General features: G+C 34.3%; 1 protein-coding gene across 2 annotated transcripts in view; it reads left to right on the forward strand.

Annotated features, from left to right (window-relative positions):
• Positions 1–23,658, forward strand: part of Sntg1 (syntrophin gamma 1) — a 317,747-nt gene that overhangs the window by 88,650 nt on the left and 205,439 nt on the right. For both annotated transcript variants that reach the window (XM_076836043.1, XM_076836044.1), the window contains exons 8-10: positions 2,463–2,545; positions 7,906–8,036; positions 18,459–18,588. In XM_076836043.1, the coding sequence (XP_076692158.1) occupies positions 2,463–2,545; positions 7,906–8,036; positions 18,459–18,588 (344 nt within the window). The remainder of the gene's footprint in view (positions 1–2,462; positions 2,546–7,905; positions 8,037–18,458; positions 18,589–23,658) is intronic.

Raw genomic sequence — 23,658 nt, forward strand, 5'->3', positions numbered from 1 at the left:
TTCTTTTGTGTTAAGTTTTTTGAGTTCTTTATATATCCTGGAGCTTAGTGTTCTGTCTGATGTGCATGTGGTAAAGATTTTCTCCCATTCTGTAGGCTATTCCTTCACATTCCTGATTGCTTTGCTGAGAAGAAACTTTTCAGCTCAAATCCATCCCATTTATTGATTCTTGATTTTATTTTTGTACTTTAGGAGTCATGTTAAGGAAATCAAATCCTAAGCTGACATGATGAACATTTGGGCTTACTTTTTCATCTATTAGTTTCTTAGCTCTTTTTTGCTGAAATGAAATGCATATCCTCTATTACTTTTCTCAAAATTGATAAATATATGTTTAACTGAGGAATAATCTACCTTCAACAAAATTCAACAATCGTAAATGCACACTTGGTTCAGTTCTGAAAGAGAAGACACCTTCTTAATGCACATTCCTTTCAATCAGAACATAACCTCAGTAACTCTTTCCAATAAGCAACAGCCACAGGAACAAACATTGACATGATTTCCCACCACTATTTTGCCCTTTCTAGAACATTTTGGAATGGAATCATACTGTTTAGTTTTTTGTTGTTGTTTTGTTTTTTAATGTCAGGATTCTTTTATTATGAATAATTTCTTTTAGGTTCACCAAAGCTATACATTTCAGTAGTTTGTTCATTCATATTGCTATGTAATATTTCATTGGATGAATACATTTAGGTTTATTAATGTAATCTTATGTTGAAAATACCACATCTATTTCCAGTATCTTGCTATTAATAATAAAACTAGTATAAATGATCTATATAAGTCTTTGGGCAACTGCACAATTTTATTGTACTACAATAAAAATCTAGTGGAGTAATTATTAAGTGACAAGATGAATGAATAATCAACTTATTAATAAATTGCCACACGTATTTCCAAAGTGAGCATATCTCCATTGTACTAAATAACACATAAGACTTTCCTGTTACGCATTTTAAATATACAATACAGTACTGTTAACTATATGCACACTATTATGCAGCAAATCTCCAGAAATTTCTTAGGTTTTAAAACTGAAACTCTGTATACCTTAAGCAGCAGCCTCTCATTCCCCCACCTCAATCCCTGACAGGCCTATAGTTTTTATTTTTTGTAGTATCTTTATCTGACTTTGGCATCAGAATAATGTTTGTCTTGAGGTTGGAAAAATTCTCTCCTCTTCATTTTTTTTTTATTGTTAATTCTTCCTTAAATGTTTGATAGAGTTCTCCAGTGAAACAATCTGGTCCCGGGCCAATCTTTTTAAAGATGTTTTAAGTTCATGATCCAATCTCCTTACTGGTTTTGTCTATTCAGATTTTTCAAAATTTCTTCATTATTCAGTATGAATGGGTTACATATTTTTCTTTTGTTTTATTTTCTTTTCCTCTTTTTCTTCCCTTTCCTTTTGGCACTGGGGTTGAACCTGAACACTTTACTACTGAGCTGTATAGCGAGACCTTTTTAATTTTTTTTTTAAATTTGAGACAGGGTCTTGTTCACAGTTGCTGAGGGTCTTGCTCAGTTGCTGAGGCTAGCCTCCAACTCACCATCTTCCTGCCTCATTCTGCACTGACTAAAGGTGTGCAGCATCACTTTCAGCTGTGTTGCATGTTTGTACAAATTTTCTAAAGAATTAAAGAAAGTATTTGTGACGCACACATGTAACAATACTATAACAACTGTATTGAGATCACAGTTGCTAATTCTGTATTCTTATACAGGGAATATTTTAAATGTAATAGTAAAGAGACAATTTTATAGTAAGAAATAAAAAAGGATAATAAGATATTTTATATTTTGAACAAATAGGTTATGATAGGGATGTCACCTACCTATCTGTGACATTTGTGATATTTGATATTTCAAATAATGATTAGAAATGATTGACATTAATAGATCATATTTTAAGTATTAGCAACCACAAAATGATAATAATTTAGAAAAAAACAATCAGAAGTCAAGAAATAAGTTTTGTAATCTGACCTGTATTAAAGTCGGATTATTTAATTGTAGTATCTTGAAAAAAAAATAGAAGTCTTTGAGATAAACATTACTAATATTTAAAAAATAGATATCATTGAGTTTCTCATGAGAATCATTGCAATTTCACAAAATTAGACAGACTCAATGAAGGTATTAGAATACATACCAAGAGCAGGTTTAAAGACAGAGTATATGTAAAAGTTTTTGAAACTTGGAAAGTTAGTTTCTAAGGATAACATTTGCTAATAGGTTGAAACATGACACAAAATGAAACTTGTAGAGAAACAAAATTTTGCAGTGCCCCAATACCTTACTTGCAAACCTCTTGGGTATAAGGAAAATGTGATTTTATTTTAGAACCTGATTTTTTTTTCATTACTGAGAATTAAAGAAATTTTAATGTGGACTATGGCCATCTAGAATGGTGTGGCATCCTAACTGGTGGGATATTACAATTTTGTCTCTTGCAGGTGCTCCAAGTGACCAGAGCAGTGGTACCTCTTCTCCTCTTTGTGACAGTGGCTTGCATCTCAACTATCATCCGAACAATACAGTAAGATGTCCTAGGCATAGTTAAGACTAATGAGGAGGTAACACACACACATACACACACATGCCAAGAAGCATATGTGTACATACAACACACACTCCCACACACAAACATACCCACACCCATATATATATATATATATATATACATATATAGATATATATATACATATATAGATATATATATATACACACATATATACATACACACATATGCTTACACATTTTTTTCATAGACAAATAACTATTAAATCTGATTTATTTTATAAATATTAAATTCTTTGTTCCTTCATCACTTATGTAATATAATAAGTCAGGAAGAAAAAAATAAGTAGGCCAGTGATCTTATTTTCTTTCTTTCTTTCTTTCTTTCTTTCTTTCTTTCTTTCTTTCTTTCTTTCTTCCTTTCTTTCTTTATTTATTTTTGAGATTTCTCTCCTCTCAGGATTTTCTATATTAAGTACTTTGTTATGAAAGCTTTTAACTTGGACAGATCACAAATAACATGATGCAATCATTATGGAACATTTTATATTATATGTAAGTCCATGCTATATATTATTTGACATAATTTTTATCATTTTATCTTTTAATTATTTAGCTAAAAGTAATTCTTTAGTGTTCAATTTCTTTGAAATCTCTCTGTATATCAGGGAATTATAGCAGTCAAAAAATTCAACCTATACATTATATTAAAATGTACACAAAATGAACATAATTGTTTCATAAACTTCAATACATTTTTAATGTTTATTTCCACTTGTATATTTTAGTGAGTAGATTTTTTTATTTCATAAGTATTTTTGAAATTTCTTACATTTCAACTTTCAAAACACATTTCAAAGATAAAACAATTATCTCTGCTAATATGTAGATCTAACAAATATACCCTGGGATCACATTTAGGAAGAGAAGCAAGTTGACCTTAAGTAATATTTTATTTCTCTGTTCCATGTATTAAAATATACAAAGCCTCTAGCTTCTCCTTCTGACTTGCATGATTCATCCTCAATTTTCTGAATTGTGGCATTTTATTTCATTTTTTTTGTTTTTGCATGTTCAAGTCCAAATGGTCTTAATTGTGCCCTCCTGCACCATAATTATTCCTTAGCTGACTGTCTTAAGTCACCAAGTTTTCTGTTTTTCTTTTTTCTTTTTTCCCCTTATAGAGAGGATTTGGCAAGACCAATGTTTATTGCTAAAAATTTAAAGATATAACACCAACCACATATGGTTATATTTATCTGATGTTTTTCATTCTAATAGATAATATTTAAAGCACTGATTACCTGAGAACAGAAAGATCTGAATGATTTAAGACTTTAGTGTCCTAATGTGAAAACTAATTTTCCCCCCTGTGTTCCCATCAGATACTTTCTCAATTCAACAGATTTGTTAAATTCTCCAACCAAGGTTTTTTATTTGTTGGTTTTTTCTCGTTTTTTATGTTGCTGGAGTTGAACCCAGGACTTCATGCATGCTAGATAAGTGCTTGACCACTAAGCTACACTCCCAGGCCCGATTTCTTTAATCCTTTAGCTTTCAAGATTTCTTTGCCCACTCCCTTTGTTTTCCTCCATGTGATTCCTTTAACACTCTCAGTGCCCTTGCACTTCCTCCTACACGCTGGTGCATCTGCCTCTAGCTGCAGTGTGGGCTGCCTCTTCCCATAGCTGACTCCTCTCATGAGGAGCCCCTGTGCTTGGGAGTCAGTGGGCCCTGGGGGCAGGAAGACAAAGGCAGATCCATCCAGAGCCTGAGCAGATGGGGTGGCGCCCCTCTTCAGAGAGATTCATCTTTGGCCAGGGTGTTGCCACTTCATCCTTGGTTCCTTCAGTGCTCATCGGTTTCTTTTGAAAAATTTCCCTGTATGTGTTGTTCTCACAAGGATCTCCATCTCCACCTCATCTCTCTTCCTAAGACCCCCCCCCCAAAAAAAAAATTATAATAATATTTGTGATTCACTTCAAAATAGAAGAAAGCTGTTTGGTAATGTGGATCTAATGCTTGTCCCATATCCTTGGACTCCTCTAGAATAATGAGGAACAGAGAAGTCAGAACAAAAGGTCTAAGGGAAGGAATTATTCTGGTTTGTTTTCAACTCATTTTATTGTTGTACAGAGAAACAACTATGGAATAATGTCATCATTTAGAAAGCTATAATTATAGGGAGAAAATTACTCAGTACTTCTATAGATGGATATTACAAACAAATCCAGTTGTATAAGATTCAAAATACCAGTTGCCACATTTTTTTTTTTCAAATTGGAGCTATTTCTTCTCATTTGCAAGAAGCATATTTTATTCTCATTTTTAGCATTACAATTGAAATGTCCTTTGACAATGCTAAGGAAACTTTATTTTAAAGGTGCTTATAATGTTTTAGAAGATGAGAATCAAGCTGCATGTACATTCAGATTAGATAATATTCAAAATAAAGAAGATAATCTCAATGTGTAAGATTTTTAAAACTTGCTGAGAATCATGAAAACACTTCTCTTGGTATTTAGAGAAGCCAATAATAATGATTCTTGACCCAAAAAGTTTAAAAATCACAGCTACAGACAAATTCATGACATAACTTTATAATAAGCAGCTAAAGAACAGTAGTGTTCTAATATATATTAGTGTCCTAATAGGAGGCAAGGACTATAGAGACTTTGAACACCTGATTTAGTTGAATTTAAGAAGTTTAGAGACTACAAATCAAATGTATGCTCCGATGTTCACATGGAAAACATTCAAATTAGCAAGCCTAAGAGAAAGTGACTTCTATATATCTTTAATATATAAAATATCAAATCAAGATTCTAAAGGAATACCAAAGAACACATATATTTTCATATATGCCAATTTATGATACCTCTCAATATTTTTTGTAAAACTTTATGTTCACCTTTCCATGATTATTATCATCTTCAATGTTTTATGTTCACCTTTCCATGATTATTATCATCTTCAATGTTCCATTGCCCATATTTTTATGCTCTTTAATATTTTCTATCCTGTTCATTCATGAGTTTATTCATTTTTAAATAAGCTGCCTAAAATATGTAATAAAAATATAAAGTAATGAACTGAAAAAAAATCTGAATTGTTCTTTCCATTTTTCCCCCTCTGGTAATGAATATAAATGCTGTGCTGAGATTTCTCTTTGGAATTAGAGAGGTTTGGGTCTGAGTGAATACTGGAGTTGGTCACTGACTGGCAGGCTGCCATGGTGAATTGACAGCTGTAGAACTTCTCAGGCATATGCAAGTGTACAGGGTCCTGGGAGTGGGTTTCAGCTGTGGGCTGACGTAGGCTGTGATGTAGGACTTTTCACATGCTGAACACCCATAACAACCAAAATTACAAAGGTACTCCACATCTCGTGCTGACCACCCATGACATCTTCCATGAAGAACCGACCTCCCATATGGTCTGACATTTGTCATATATGATGTGAGACCAGTAGAAAGACTGGACAGCTCTGGCCTAGCCATAGAAACCAGTCTGTTTGCTCAAGTCTGGCACACAGCAATTGTTTCCTCATGTAGTCTCTCGCAGAAGAGTGGCAAGTAATAACTCATTGCTTCTAAAATAAACAGGCTTTGGTTTTTCCTCTGCAAGATGAGCATTGTAATATCTTTATCTTACAAAGATGTTCCAAATGTTTAAGAAGATAAAAAAAAACAATTATAGAGAAAGATAATAAGCAACAGTAGTAGTACTATTACTAGAAGTAATAATGATTTCTCCTGGGAACCTCATGTTTAGAAATAGGTCTGCCCATTATTCAAGGTTATTTCTTTTGAAAACACATTACTTTGCAATACTTACTTACTGCAACTAAATGATTCTTCTAATCAACCTGTTGTTATCTGTGAACGTAAAACTTCTGTTAGCCTCTTAGAGGTACTGAAATTAGCACTGAAGCTCGGTGCACTGTATTGGTCTATGGCTTCTTCATTTATTACTGACTATAATCTTACCAGTTATGACTCTTAATATCCCTACTTTGAAAATAGGTACAGTAAGACACAGACTTTAAATAATTTGACCTTCGGTTAATGGACTAGGCAGTTGGGAAATTGGGATTAAAACCTGGGTGGTCTGGTTCTCATTGGGAAACTGAGCCACCATCCTGTTGAATTGTCCCCAACTGACCCCGTGGCACATGTTGACCATCTGCAACATCCCTCATATGAAACCTTGGTTTTTTTGGTCTTCACAATCACCAGATAATCATTATAAGCAATTTTGTTTTAAACAAAGGAGATGAGTCTCAGAGACTGAGTAAGTAGTTCAATGAGTCCCCAACAGGGGCCCTTCCCTTCACTGGCTGAGCTTAGTTAGTTAAAACTTTCTGAGTATTTTAAGCAACCCCAAAGATAGTACATTCTGAACATAATATTATTCTTTTCCATTCAGTTAATTTCCATTTAAGGAAATTAATTCCTGAAGGTAATGCTCAAACATATTTATACAATACAACTTCAAATCTAGACTAAAATAAATAAATTTATAAATATCACTCAAAAATTAGTGAAGAGATGTGACAATTCAGCAGTTCTCTGGTCAGATGAAGCCAGAACACACAGTCTGTGTCAACTGCTGTTGCAAAACAATTTTAACAATGAATCTGGAATAAAACGATATGGAAATGCTCAAATGTCTTGACGTCTCCTCAATAAATGAGGGAGGAAAAAAGACGCCCATCAAGACTTAAATTACATGTAATTTCAAACCAGCAATAATTGCCTCAATATGACATCAAAACAATACAGGAAAATGTCAGGTTTTATAAACACGAAGCTAAAACAATGAGCAAAAACTTCCTTGAGCAATGTTTTGAAAGCTGTTTTATAGAAAGGCTCATTCATTCAAAAATATTTGCAAGTAAATGATAAATTATATGCACTTATAATGATGCTTGCCTAGCACTTAGCAGGTACTCAGAAAATCTCATCTAATTGAAAGAATAATGGCTCCTTTTTATTTTTGTTGAATTCTGGTTCATGGCAGTTGCTGCTTTGCCCCGTCTCTCCCACTCCTCAGTGGATTCAGTTCTGCCACACATTCTTTCCTCCCTTCCACATCTGCACCCCCATGTATTTTCACTAGCATTTTTTTTTTCATCTGAATGAATCCTTCCACACCTTCATGCAGAATTCCATTAACAGAGAGGTTGACAAATACACTTTTAGTGTAAATCAGTTTGGGTTAATTCTCAGGAAGAAAAAAGTCTTTAAAAGAATTTAACCTGAAGGAAAAAAAACAACAATAACGGTGACCCACAAATGAAACGAGTTTCTGGCACAGAAACCCAAAGCAGGGAAGCAAACATGAATCTGAATGTTTGAACATTTGTTTTCTTTTCAGGACACCTTATCATGTTCCTCATGGCCAACATCTCCAGGCTTGAGATGGGAGAAGCGATGGTGTGACCTCAGACTGATCCCCCTGCTTCACTCCCGCTTGTCCCAATATGTTCCTGGCACAGATTTGACTCGGTGAGTTCACGTGGGCTCTGTATCTTGTTGATTGAAAAGAAGAGACCTGTACTCAAGCTTAACATAGTATGCCCTCTCATGCCAACGTTTAGCATGTTTCTAAAGGGCCAAGTCAGGATAGATAGAGGCAGTAAGGAAACCTAGGGGACTAGCTTATCTGGTCACTCCTCAAGTCCAAGATTGGCAGGCAAGCAACCGTACGGTTCACCTAGCACGGTCCTCTCTACTGCTTGTGGCTGTCCAAGACCCTGTAAGTGCATTAGGGAGCAACTCCCTAGAGTGGCCAGTGTTGGAAATCCACCGCAGTATGGATATTCTTGTCTTCCTTTTATTTATTTAATGATACTCACTACTTTTTTGTTACATCTTTGACCCATGGAATATTTAAAGCGTATTGCAAATTTTTGAATGAATTTGGGATTTTCTAATTATCACTTTTGTTATTGCTTTCTAGTATAATTTCATGCTGGATGATTTCAATTCTTTCATATTTGTTGAGGCTTGATTTTACCCAGCTGATGGAGAATTGGGAACACATTTCCATATGCCTTTAGAAAGGCTGAATATTGTCATTTTTAGTACAACGTCACACATATTTCTAGTAGGTCATATGGGGTTTTGAGTGGTTCTGAGCTTTGGTATTATTAATGATATGTTTTTGTTTTTTTATGGTGCAAAGTATTGAGAGGGATGTGTTAAAAGTCTCCCATTTCCATGATAGTATTTTTCTCCTTTTAGTGTGTGTCAGTGTTTACTGTATATATTTAACTTTATGTTAGTGTATACAAGATTTAGAATTATTCCTGATGTGTAACTTTGTCTTTATGATACATCCTATGTCTCTGGAACTATCCTTGCCTTCAAGTATATTTATCTCCATTAGAATAAATACTAACCAGATTATGTATTGTTCTATACATTTTATAAACTCCTTTTTCAACTCTTCTTAGTTCTTTAAAGCTATCTCTTCAGATTTGTATATATTTGGATTTCCCCTTTTTCCTTTTTATTTTTAATCCAAAATAACAATCTTAGTCTTTTAATTAGATTCCTTAGTTTAGTTGCTTTTAATGTGATTACTGATCTATCTGGGACTGCATATACCCTACTAATATTTTTTGCTGTACAAAACACTAGCTTTTTGTGATTGAATGTTTTATTTTGATATAATTGTGAATTCACAAGCAGTTTTGAGAAATACTGTGTAGAGACTTTATATACTTTATTTTTCCAAATGGTAATATCTTGCAAAAGCATAGTGCAACATTATGGCTAGGAATTTGGCATTGGTAAAATCTACAGATCATTCAGGTTTTATCTGTGTGTGTGTGTGTGTGTGTGTGTGTGTGTGTGGTGTGCATGTATGTGTGTTTGTGTGTGTGTGTGTGTGTGTGTGTGTGTTCAGTTCTACAAAACTTCATTCCATGTGCATACTCCTGTATATACCAACAGTCAGCTACAAAACCTCTCTGTTTCCACGACAATCCACCTCTAGCCCTCTGACCTTGCTGGCACGTGCCTTCCTATCCCACTGTGTCTCTAACTGTGAGAATTTGTTCTGTTCTTTATCTCTCTTTTGTAATTTAAAAAACACTATGTAGCTTTGTTGGATGGTATTTTTTTTTTCTCAGCAAAATTTCCTTGAGATTCTTCCAAGTGCTTGCATTTTTTAATTGTTCATTCCTTTTGTTTTTCATAGTAGCATTTTATGATGTAGACATGCCACATTTTAAAAATTGACAATTTGAAGGATATCAGGTTTGGAGTGTTCCAAATAAAGATACTGTGAATATCTGTGTAGGTCATTCTTGTGTGGATATTCATTTTTATTTCTTAGGGTAAACACTCAAGACTACAATTACTGGGTTGGATTACAAAGCATGTTTGGTCTTTTAAGAATCAATTGTTTTTTCTAGGGTGATTGTAAAATTTTACATTCCCACCAGAAAGGTATAAGTGATCCAGCTCTCCACATCTCTCTCATCATTTGGTATTGTCAGCATCTTTATTTTACCTCTCTGATATATGTGTTGTGATATGTCCTTGTGACCCTGATTTTTCATATTTCTAATCTTTTTATCCACATACTTGTCTTCAGTGCATCCCCTTTGTTGAATGTCTGTTTAGTATATCTTTTGCATGTTTTATAATGGATAGTTTGTTCCTTAATCAGTGAAAATCCATTATATAGTCAAGGATAAAGTCCTTTATCTCAACATATTTTTGTTTTAATTTAGCCTAAATATTAAACCATACATGTATTAATTATTAGTTTAATATAATTTTTTTCTCAGAAAATTCTAGAAATTTAAAACACTTTGTCTTATTCATCTGTTTCTTGCCTTTGGGAATGTTGCATTGATACATATGTTTTAGATGACTCAAGGTATATTATTCTTGCACATACTTATTTATTCAAATATATCCTTCTAGTAATCTTTCTGCTTTTATTCATTCCTTTATTTTGGTTCTATTTACCTTCTGCTTTAAGAATTCTCTTAATATGTCCACTAATGCTCTTTTTTTATCGTTTGTATTTTTCTTTAGCTTTAACTTTTTTTAAAAAAACTGTCCAGTTACATTATGTAAAGAAACTTAGCTAAATTAATTTCAAGGAAAAAAAAGGAATTATTTGGATGAGTCCAGATGACTGTTTACATTTTTATTTTTGTGATGTTTCAACACATCAACAGCTTTTAGCAACTGAAATAATGGCACTTAATAAATATTACAGTCATTAGAAGTTACAGACATAGCACTATTCAGAATGGCTTTCAAAGCAATTCAGACTCAAGAGCTAATTTATTATTCACTTATGTACTCGATAAAGATTGATTTAATGTCTGTAAGTGGGAGGAATTGTGTTTGGTCCTTTCCTTGAAGGTACATAAAAACTAATGGCAGAGGATTCTGTTTGTGGGTGTTGGGGTGGGAAAGATAAATAAACAGCCCATGTTGGCAAATACAACAAATTATTTACCCTCAAAATCTAAGGTGTTATTTTTTTGTTGATTTTTGCAAAAGGCCATAATTTCAAACTTTGATCATGTAATACCTCTCATCATTAATTGCATCCAAGTTATGCTACTTTCATGATATTGTGTCAATTAGAATTGATACATCTCAGTTTATAAGTGATGAAAAGTTTATGTTTATTTCATATCAGTGGTCTTGATTCATAAATATCTATCAGCTTTAAAAGTTGAAACAGGTCATAATATTGCATAATATTGTAATAACAAAGGTATTAAAATAGGATGTAATTCTTATGGGGACATTGGTAGTTTTTACTCTCCTTGAACTTGATTTTCCTTATGTGAAAAATGGGTTTATAAAAACGTGTGTGCATGTGTGTGTGTGTGTACTTTTTAATTTGGAAAAAATAATATTTGTTTCTTTATTTAGCATATTTCATTGCTCAGAAGGACTCACTGTGGGGACAAGTGCATGGAGTACTGTGTATCTGGCATACTTTAAGGGTGTCTGAATGGAAGGCCACTCCCCTTGTGCTAGGCGTGAGTGGCAGGCTGCTTACCCTATATGCAGAGCCCTGGGCGTGAAGCCATGCGTTGCAGTGCCTGTGCTTGCTCCACGGCCCGCTCCTCCATCGGTTGCTGCAAGGACAGTTAGCAGAAATTGCATTGGTGGCTGCCTATAATCTGCTTAGCTGCTGCCTGAGTATATAAACATGGTAACTGCTCAATAAAATCAGACCTGCTTCCTGCTTGGTCTCCTGAGGTCTTGATTATCGATTCTGCAGTCACACTCTCCTCTACCCTGTTCCGTGGACCTCCTTGCTAGACGAGAGAGAGCCCATGCAACTCACTACACATTTATTGAATGAATTTTAATGGCAAAGAATTTCATTTGTTATTTGGCAGAAGTACCACCTATTGTTTGTGTCTTCAACATTATGAAAAACAATAGTCTTGAAATGAAGATCAATGCTTTGTACCCATACCTTGAAAATTCCAAGTGATAACAAAATTTCTAGTTCCTTCCATAAACATACACCTTGATTATCCTGAGGAAAGGGTATGTGAAGTGGTGCTATACTGGGGACTCAAGGATGAAATTTAGTATCTGAACAGTTGGCAATGGTGGTGCCTATGAGAACATGCCTTTCCATAAGCCAAAAACTGAGTCTACTCTAATGGATGCCAGATACAAGGCAGGTTCATAATAAGTACTCAATTCATGGTTTATTTTATGGATGGACTTTTGGGGGCTGTATATTTTAAGGGCTCTAAAGAGGATGCAGAATCAGTGAGTATATAAAGCAGAAAAGTAGTACAAAGAAAAAGCAGGAACTATATATGATACTGTAATATAATAGAAGGTATTATACATTATATAATCTCTTGAATGCTTATAAAACCTAATGCGATGTAAATGCTCTGTAGATAGTTGTTATACTACATTATTCAGGGACTATTGACAAGAAGAAGATGTCTGTATATGTTTATTGCAGAAACCAATTTTCCCCCAGTACTTATCATCCATATTTGGTTGAATCCATGGAGGTAAATCCACAGATGTGGAAGACTGACTGAATGAATATCTGTCTCTGGAAAAGGTCATACTTTAGACGACTCTAGACCAATTTAGCTCAGTTCTTTCAAACTGGGATAATTATTTTGCCAATTTTTCCCTATTTATTTCTTAAGTTGGTAAAATACTTATTCAAGGATATATACTTATCATCTGTGTTTAATATGTTTTATAGCCAGAGAAGGATAGTGTATTAAGGAACTTGAGAATCCATGGAAAACTGAAAACAAAAAAGCAACTAAAAAAGAATTACATTTGAAGAAGTATATTCCCAAAAGTATATTATTATTTTATTATTTCATATTTTTATTATTTTATTATTCTCGGATAAAAGAATTCTGATTGATAAAGTATTATAACATGTATCTCTAAAACTGATAGTTTATACAAATAAATAGGATAGAGGTATACAGTACAGTGTTTCAACTGACTGAATATTAGATACTCAAAATTCAGACAGGAAGACTTTTCTCAAAATGAGTTAGAGGTAGGCATGATTCACAACTTGAATCAGGATAGACACCATGAAAGAATTATTATGGCAAATAAGGTCATACAGCAAAAAAATGAATAAAATGACTTTGGGGTAGGTACAAGAAACTATTACATGTAATACTGACATCTGTCCAGATAGAAAGGTAAAAGTAGATAAGAAGAATTAAGGACCCAGGATTACCAGGTATCAATTATATTGGGACATATTTTTGCAGAATTTATTAATTTTTCCAAGGCATATTGGCACATTAGGAGAAAAAATGTAATTACAGTAGTGTTACTCAAAGCTGAAAATCATTCAGGTAGGGAAAAACGGAAGATCAAAGTGGTAGGAATTGCTGGAGTGGACAGGAAACCCCGTATAATTTACGTGGATGAACAGGAAACCCTGTCTCAGGAAGAATACAGACATATTCTGAATAGATGTGTGGACAACAGAAATTAGAAAGGGTAAAGAATAGATTAAGTGGGTGGTGATGGAAAGGAAGATGTTGCAATCAAGGAACAGAAATGTCAGAATGCAAGCCTGATAGTGGAACTGCTTGAAAAAGTGACATCAGAACACAAGTCACCCAAAGGGCATTGCTAAAATAAAGTGGAGATGGGATTTTGTGCAGTTACAGATTGAAGATTCTGATCATTGTGCTAACATTGTGAGCAATGTGAAATCATATACAGGGACCTTAGTCAAGAAATTTGCAGCCTAGTAAGAAAGAACGGTATGTAGCAGGTAACCAAATAGGTTGAATACCAGGAAGGACAATTACTGCAATTGTCTAGAAACTAGGAAGTCTAGGAGCATTCAAATAGGAGAAATTCATTACAAACACAAGAGCTATAAACACCATCCAGGACACCCAAGGTGGTGCTTGCCTGTAATCATATCTACTGGGGAGGCTGGGGTAGGAGGATTGCCAAGTTTAAGGCCAAACCTGGCAACATGGTGAGATTCTGCCTCAATTAAAACAAATTAAAAGGGCTGAAATGTACATCAGTGGTAGTGAGCAGTAATAGCATATGCAAAGCCCTGGGTTCAATCCCCCCAAGCATCCCAAAGAAAAAGTAACACACACACATACACACAGACACACAGACACATATGTTGCCTCTTGGCTAAACTCTTAAAAGTTGAATTGTATTTTGACTGGTAGATATAATACAATTCACATTTTTATGAATTATCAGGTTTGCCAGGTGCGGTGGTGCACACCTGTGATCCCAGAGGCTCGGGAGGCTGAGGTAGAAGGATCAAGAGTTCAAAGACAGCCTCAGGCTGGGGTTATGGTTCAGTGGTCACATGCCCCTAAGTTCAATCCCTGATACCCCCCCCCAAAAAAAAAGATAATCAGGTTTTAAGAAGCCCAGTCCAAAGTATTCAAAATGCCAGAGTAAAAAAAAAAAAACAAAAAAACAGGACATGTGTTGCCTTCTTTATTTTACACCTAAAGAATCTATAGGTCTGAGAGAGAGTGTTAATTGACTAGCAGTGACCTTACAGTGGAGTTGGAAATAAAGTTATTTCAAAAGGAATACTGTGTGAAACTATACAGTTGCAGAAGAGGGCTGGGTGTATTGAGGGGATGGTAACTTAACTAGTTTCAAATCATGAAAGGGATTGGTGGATTTAAGGTTTGGAAAATAGGTAAGAAAACTAGTTTGGAAGGAATGTTTATGGAGTTCGTTAAACAGCTTTATATTTGATCATGAATATAAAATAAATGCTGAGACAGTGAAGCAAGGTAGCCTACACATGCAGAAAAGACTCAGGACCTGATACATGTGAATGGAACTCAGTAAGAATAGAAGACACTGCTGAAATCACTAACTGGAGAATTATATATTTTTTTCTCTCTTTCCTTCAACATACCCCCCTCCCAACTAAATAATTATAAAACCAGTAAAATGACATAATTGGAGTACATTTGAGTCAATCCTCTCTCTGACATGCACAGAGCTGCTCTCTTGAGAGAGATTTTTATCATTGTTCATTGGTGCATATTGCAAGAATACCCTTCTCATTTGTCTTTTGACCTTCCTTCTCTTTTCATTTCCACTTTCTTAAGGACACCAAAGAAAACTTTCTAAAAAAGTGAACTTTTCAGTCCAATGCTTAACCATTAGCACTAGCTCTCCCCCACTTTCAGGGGGTGGTAGAAATGTCCTAGCATAATTTGGGAAGCTCCTGCTGGGTAGGTCTTACTTTATCACCAACGTTACATACACATTGCGATATGTTAAACAATCTGTAATTCTCACTGTTTTTCAGGCCTCTGATATTTGTCTTTGGATTAATTATCTCCTGTTTACAGTTTATTATTTCCTTTGCCTACCCCAGTCCAGCTGTTTCACAGTTTAGGTTTAAAACCCTGGAGGAATTCTGACTCTTCCCCGTCCCTTGTAATCCATTAAAAAATTATTTAATCAACTAATTTCCAACATCCTTAAAAATCCCTTGAACTAATTGTTTCACTTTTAGTCTAATATGTTATTTTCAATTTCATATATTCTCATATTTTATCAGTTCAAACAGTCTCCTCACTTGCCTAACAGGATCACTACACAACACAAATCCAACTCTCCATGCAAAATTCAGACATGTCCTTTGTGCATTGAATACCTCTCTGCAGGACGCATGAAGCCCTCCCCACTCTGAGCTGGATTTCCTGTGTTAATCTCCCAGGATGCCCACTCAAGGATGTGGCCAACCAGCCTCGCCAAATGATGTATTTTTGTCTCTGAAACTCTTGTTCCTTGTGTACAAAAGCCCTTCTCTCTGCCATTTCCTCTCCTATTTACCACCCCCTTAAAATTAATATCGTCCTACATATGCCTTCCTGTGGTATAAAATCAAGAATGAATCAAAACATGAATTAATTGCATTAATTAGAAATGTTTGCATATTCATATATATGCATATGTTAGATTGAAAGATACTTACAAATTCTTATTGGAAGCAGTGGATTTTTCCATACAAGGAAGACTAAATTTGTATTATTAAATAAATAAAACTATTTTGAAATTCAGCAACATTGGAGAATAGTTTTTAATGCCAGAGAAATAATAAAAAATCATTAGAATCCTTAAAAATGGAGGGTAGAAAAATCAATCTGAACTCAAGACTTTAGATTACTCACCTCTTTAGTTAAGCAACATTTTATTGGCATACATGCATTAAACTAAGAATCATAATTTGCTCTGGGTATACTCAAGTCTGTGGTTACCATTTCTAAATTTTAATGTGTCAGAATATTAATGAGTAATGAAGTCTTTTGATTTCAAAAAGTGTACTACTAAATTAGATGATGCATAAAAAAACTGACTCTTATTGTTTATATCATGTCAAAAAATTATATTTTCTAAAGGCTGCAAATAAAAACAAAAGTACTTCAGTTATTACTAAGAGTTTAATGAAATGATGTCTATATGGTGACATTCTCACCAAGTATCCCATGTTAATGGAGTATTCAAAGGGACATTATTCATAGAACTTTGTGATTTTTGAAATAGGTGGATCCTACCAATTACTCAGCAAATGTGGGTTAAATTTGTAAGGTTTATCACTCTCATTTATATTTTGGGAAAACTGATGCCCAACTAAGTGGACTAATTTGCCAATACTCTTCTTTATTCAGTGGTAGACAGAAGCATAACCCAAATAACTGTAATCTTTATGATCAGACTATTTTTTAAGAGATGATACTTAATCAAAGAATCTGTACAAGTGCTTTGTGAAAGGGTTAGTTTCCATTTATTTATAAGATTTGACACAAGATGTAAAGATGGTTTTATGTCAACATATAGGTCTTGATTCATAAAAAGCTAGTTTTTCAGAATTATTCTACCTAGGAATTGTGTCACATATATGATTTGATATGAGTGTGTTCACTTTAATCAGTTAAAAATATCTAGCTGCCATGATTCATTTATAGAAGAGAGGATGAATACTTTTAAGGCATGCTTTGATTTACAGCACATGAAGCAATGGTTATGCTAATTAGCAGAAAGAAATGCATATTACTAAACTCAAATTAGTTCTCATTTCCCATGGCTGGTTGAACTTCTGTCTGGATATTGTAAATGTCTTACTCACTGTTGAAAATTAAATTAAAGCTAAAAATGTACATGTGCATTTTTAATATTCTTTTCTTGCTGTGCATTTTTTTTCCTTGCCACAAATTCAAAAGAACTTTCTTTCAAAGAGATAGATAACAATTGTATTCCTAAAGGGATTTTGTATTTTTAAAAGAAAAAAAAATAGATATTTGAATATGTCCCTGTTTTCAGTAAAAAAATTCTGTGTCAAGTATATGAAAACTACTTTCTCTAAAAATATTAATAATTTGAATGCAGTGTAGCTTGGATGCTGAAGGCTTAATTCTGTGTTCAGTTCTAAGATGGGAAATGTTCTAAAAAAGAAAAGGGAAGAACGTGAATTAATTGTGAGCCAGATATATGTTCTCTGCCTTTTCCTTTGAGATAGTAAATAATGTTAATACCCACAAATGCTTGGTAGCAAAACACAAAATGGTAAGGGATATATAATTTTGGAGAAAATATATAATTTATTGTAATTTACATATCATTTCAAAGGCTGAGATGCAACGGTTTCTTATTGCTTCACAATCTGCTAGTATTTAAATATAGTCTGTGCATTTCCTAAAGTGTATTGTGTTACACAACAGGGTAATTCTGAAAGCTGAGGTATTTGACTAGCTTTCATTCATTCCAGGATTCTATCTCTTCCTGTCTGTTAAGTTTATGTCTAAGCATTGGAAGAACTTGATGTAGGACAAAAAAAAAAAAGAAAGAAAGAAAAAGAGGAAGTCATTCTGTATTGAAGTTTTAGGGAGAAACTAAGTTCTATAGTACGTTGTAAGCAATTTTCAGGAAGGCATCATTGACTTTCCTTTACCAACAACAAAAATCAATAAAAGACCATACAGATAGTAAGATAGGTCATTGCATTTTATGAAAAAAGTTTGGTGTTACAGAAATTCTCAACATTGACACAAATTAAGAATGTAAGCATTTAGAACCAGAAAGGAGATGTAACCTTGAGTTCCCACCCATGTTTGAGAAGACGGATAAACAGAGATTGAGTGTGAAGAACTAATGATTAAGTTCTGCAGCTTAGATTATCCAAGTGATTTTTATGTCATGTATGATATTTGTTTGTTTGTGTTTGTGCTCTATTTGTAAGTCAGAAAACACACCAAAAATGTCAAGAGGAGATGACAGAAGCTAAAATAATAAAGACAGTGTTTGTAATTTTATTGCAAACACAGAAAAAAAATGCTTTTGAAATTTTTTAGATTCTTTTGTATTTACACGTTAGGTTTTTGCATCTTGATCTGATGTGTTCTAACATATCTGCAGGCAGAATGCCTTTCAAGTCATTGCTGTGGACGGGGTATGCAGTGGAATTATTCAGTGCCTCTCAGCCGAGGAATCTGTTGACTGGCTACAAGCAATAGCAACGAATATTTCAAACCTCACAAAGCACAATGTAAGTAAGTAGTGATCCAAGGGATATTGATCAGAGAGTTTCTCAGCCTTCATGAAATTCTTCAATATATATTTGACTCTGCATCAGCTGTTCGGTGTCTTTCCAAGAATGAGCCACTTCATATTCAGCATGAAAACTCTTCTGAGACACTTATTAGAAGAAAGTCACTTTACCCTGAAAGTCCCAGTACAATTTGTCAATTCAAGAATGGTCAGGCACGTAGGCTTCCGTAGCAAAATCAAAGGGGCCTGTTTTCATTCAGTGAACAAAAAATTGTATTTTGCATTAAAAGTTAAATATGTTAAAAATAAGTAAAAGCTTTCTGGGCTAATATGCTACTGAATTTCAACAAAGACTATTAATTTACTTTCAGTGATCTTGGGACTGTGGCTAAGAATTTTTAAAAGAATAGGATATATACAGTGAGAAGAGCTACCACGGAGACTGAAGTCTTGTGTGGAATTCTTCTGGCCCAAGAATAATAAGAAAACATCATTGTGGGATCTAGAAACTTGCTCATTAGAGCCAGGTCTAGATTGATAGGAATTAGCTTCTTTTCATTTCATGTATCTTTCTACTTCAAACATTTCCTCTCTTCCCATTCTGTGTCTGTTTATTGTCACCATCTTATTATCATTACTCTTTAATAATCTAATCAATTCTCTCTTGCTCTCTTGCTCTCTTACTCCCAGGAGCTGTGTAGTCTAACAGACTAAACAAAACCATAAGCCTCTCTTCCTTGAATACTGATTTATTATCATTACAGATATTTGTTTTCAAAAATCAAGTACTTGACATCATCATGCTCTTGTCTTACTTTTCTCCTCTATCCAAAACTACCCCCATGCCATATTGGAGCAATTAAGATTTCCTAAGGAAAATTCAGAATTCTAATATATAAATGGTCAAGCAGAAATATGTACCTCTACTAACTCATGGATTACACAAAGGTTTTTTTTTTATAAAAGTGATCTTCTGTACCTGAGTAACTGTACAGATTTTTACTTAAAACATAAGAAAGTAATGTGATAAATAAGTCTTTCTTTAAAATAAGAGGACCAGCGCAGTCATTAAAGCCAATACTCTTGTTTTTAGTTGTGATTATTTCGAGCGATTCCATCACAATGTCCATGCATGTGGTGGTGGGATGCTCTGTGAGTGGAATTGACAGCCACTGCGTGTGTACATGTACAATTTTTCCAGGTAATGCCAAATGTCTTTCAAATGACTACACGATTTACCTTCTTAGTCTCAATGGGCGACATGTCTTTATAGATCCTTCTCAATCTTTGTTATCTTATTGCCTTTATATATTTTTTTTGGTAGATGTGAAATTGTGTCTCACTATGCCATGAATAAAGATAAATGGATTTTTTGGGGGGTGGCTAAATAGGTATAAATACCCTGAGCCTTCCTCAGAGGTATGAACCCAGGATAAGGGCTGACTTGGGCATGTCTGACTTGGGTAAGACTGATGCCCACCAGCTGGGCACAGTGGCACATGCCTGTAATCTCAGCAGCTTGGGAGGCTGAGATAGGAGACTTGTGAGTTCACAGCCAGGCTCAGTGAGGACCTAGGCAACTCAGAGAGACCCTGTCTCTAAATAATATCTTAAAAAATAAAGAACAGGCTGGGGAAGTGGTGACTCAGTGACAAAGCACCCCTGGGTTCAATTCCTGGAACAACAACAACAAAAAAAAAAAAAAAGCAAAGGAAAAAAACTGATGCTTACCTTCCAGCCCAGTCTTTGGTGATCTGATGATGTCATCATAACTAGAGTTAAGGTACTGATCAGAAAAAGGAAGGAAGGAAGGAAGACAGACAGACTAGAAACGCAATGTCTCTCTGAGGATTGTGTTTTTCTTCCCTTTGTATCATGTGGATGTTTCTAGGGATAAAGGCAAGCAAAACTACCTTGGGTGAGTATTAACTCTCTATTTCATTGCAGGAGTATTTAGAATGTCTTAAAAGTAAGCCATGTCCTATAAAGTACATGAGAAAAAATACTTTAAAAGGGACAGAATGTTAAGCAGTAAATCGAAAGCTTTACTTTTTTCCTAGATCCAATTTTTCATTAGTCTAAAATCCTAGGAAAGTCTCATGAAAACAACTTCTTTGGAAGGAAACAACTTCTTTGGAAGGTATGCTCACTTAGAATGATGTGATCCAACTGACAAGCATTTGAAATAGCTAATTCTTGAAATTAAAAAAAAAGGGTAAAGATGTAAATGTCATTAAGCTCTATAAACCTAAGGAAGGATAAGCCTAATTTTCTGTTTACTTTTCATCCTTGCAACAAATGCTTGCCATGAAATTTAGGAAAGCAGATAACACCCTTATTCAACACTGTTTTAACTGCTGGGAGATCCATTAGCTTCTTGTGATATTATTGCCATATTATAGGTTATCTGTTCTTTTACCTCTCCTTGATTATATTCTAATAAATGTCCTTTTGTTCTTCTAATCAGTTTTCAATACTTTTGATCACAATGCACTCCTGTATGTGAAGTACAATGTGTGAGTTGAAAAGATATTGAACATAGGGAAAGACAATGTGAAAATCACAATAGCTACAGAGGAGCCACAATAATGCCATTGATTAAATATGATTGATATACTTAAATAATCTGAAGAAAGAAGTTATATTGAGACTACTGAGGAAAGTTCTGATTAGGATAGACAGTTGACATCTCAAGTTCTCTTATTTTTTTATATTAAAGAGGATATTAGAATTACCACCTTGAATAACTAATTTTTTCTTTACTTGCCAATATTATGAAATGGTGTAGGCTTATATAATTTAGGCACGAATGGTGGGTGTATCTCTATTAATAGATGTAAACAAATATTTGGGTAAATATCTGAGAAAGTCCACCATGAGATTATCAGACATAGCAATAAATTTTAGAAAGAGAGAAAATGCATATAAAATAATAAGTTTTAAAGAAACAGCAAACTGCACTTCTGAAAAGATATAAAACATGCTTAGCCAGGCACAGTGACACATGACTGTAATTCCAGCAACTTGGAAGGGTAGGGCAAGAGGGTCACCAGTTCAAGGCAAGCCTCAGCAATTTAGCAAGACCCTGTCTCAAAATAAAAAAATAAAAAGGGCTGGAGATATAACTCAGTGATAGAGTGCCCCTGGATTAAATCCCCAGTGCCATCAGAATGGACAAATAAATAAACATGTTATGATTTGAAGAAGGAAATGTTGAAATCATAACATTACAGAACCTTTTAATGATAAATTATATTTTAGTATAAAGACAGAGTACAGAGGAGAAGAATAAAAGAAAGAAAAATAGAATGACATACAGAAAACTCTATGTTAGAATGATTTAACAATAGTCTAACCACTTGCTTTCTTTTTGTTCACTAATTTCCAGCAGTGATATAACTTTGAAATGGGGATTTTATACTAAATTTATGTGAAAATTCCATGTAATTATAGCTGCTTTCTGAAGAAATTCATTTTCTAGAAGGTCCTTGAATATAAAAAATATTTAGTAAAATATAATTGAAAATTGAATTTTATCATTAATCAGGATGGCTCCTAAATATTCACAATATGTTTAGTAAACAGTATGTAGTAGAAAAAGATCCTTCAGGGACTTGTCTTAAAGCCATTCTGCACAGATGCCAAGATATTTTAAAAGCTTTTACATTAGAAAGGGAGGCTGTGATGTTGTGGAATACAACTAATTGTTTCCACCAGTTACCACTGGCATTTGCTATTACTTGGACAATTATAGACTCAAATCCACTTTGTTTGTTTGTTTCTTTCTTTTATGGGTTTTTTTTTTTTTTTTTTTTTTTTTTTTTTTTTTTGCTACTGAGGATTAAACCCAGGAATACTTAAGCCGTGAGCCACATCCCCAGCCATTCTTTATATATTTTTATTTAGAGACAGGTCTCTCTGAGTTGCTTAGTACCTGCTAAGTTGTGGAGGCTGGCTTTGAACTCTTAATCCTCTTGCCTCAGCCTCCCCAACCACCACTACACCTGGCCTCAAATTGATTCTGAAGATAGAATTCATATCTCCTAGAGTACTTGCGGTCATGGTGGTGAATGATTATAATGAATGATTATAATCCCAACTCCTCAGAAGACTGAGGCAGGATAATCATAAGTTAGAGGCCAGCATGGGCAATTTAGCAAGACCCTGTCTCAAAATTTTAAAGAGAGGCTGAGGTATAAATCAGTGGCAGAGTGCTTTTGTGACTTGTGCTAGACCCTGGTTCTATCCCGCATATCCAAAAAAAAAAAAAAGAAAAGAAAAAAAACAGTACTTAAAACAATACCTCCTTGCTTCAAGTTAATTATTTTTAAATTTTTTTCTGCTATTCATTATTTAGCCAGATAGAAAGTTGTTAATTTTATTTCCAAAGTTATCTCATATTAAATAATTTTAAAATATGCCAATATTATAAGGGGATTAACTTTCAGGAACCTTGGAAAGGAGTAAATCCATTTTGCATGTTGTAGGGAGTTGAACAAATGGGGAAAGGAGGCAGTGTTGACCAGGCAGGCTGATAAAATGATTCTCGATGATGTTCACCCTTAAGTGATCCCCTTTCCTTAAGTGTGACATACATGGTAAGCCTGGAGGAAGATAACTCACTGGTCAGGGCTTTGGATGAAACCATGGCTTCAGTTGACTCTTGGTTACAGTCTTCTGAAATAGCCAGGGAAAGAAAACCCATATCTGGACTCCTGAGCCACAGGAACTGGGGGATAATAAAAGATTTGCTAAGTCACTAAGTTTTGAAGAGTTATGTTACATAGCATTATGGAGTGGTGTTTGTTTCCTTCAGTGGTTATAACAAATTACCTCAAACTTGGTGATTTGAAATATTAGAAACTCACCCTCAATTCTGAAATCAAGATGTCAGCCAACTACCTCACTTCTGGACACCCTAGTGGAGAATGCTTCTTGCTTCTGATGACTCTCAACACTTCTTGGCTCTTAGCCACACTATTTCAGTTTTTGCTTCTGTGGTCACATTGCCTCCTCCTCTGGATGTCTCTTAGGTGGACAACTGTACTCTGTTTAGGGCTTACCCAGA

The sequence above is a fragment of the Callospermophilus lateralis genome, chromosome 16, assembly GCF_048772815.1.
Source record: "Callospermophilus lateralis isolate mCalLat2 chromosome 16, mCalLat2.hap1, whole genome shotgun sequence".
Classification (NCBI taxonomy): Eukaryota; Metazoa; Chordata; class Mammalia; order Rodentia; family Sciuridae; genus Callospermophilus; species Callospermophilus lateralis.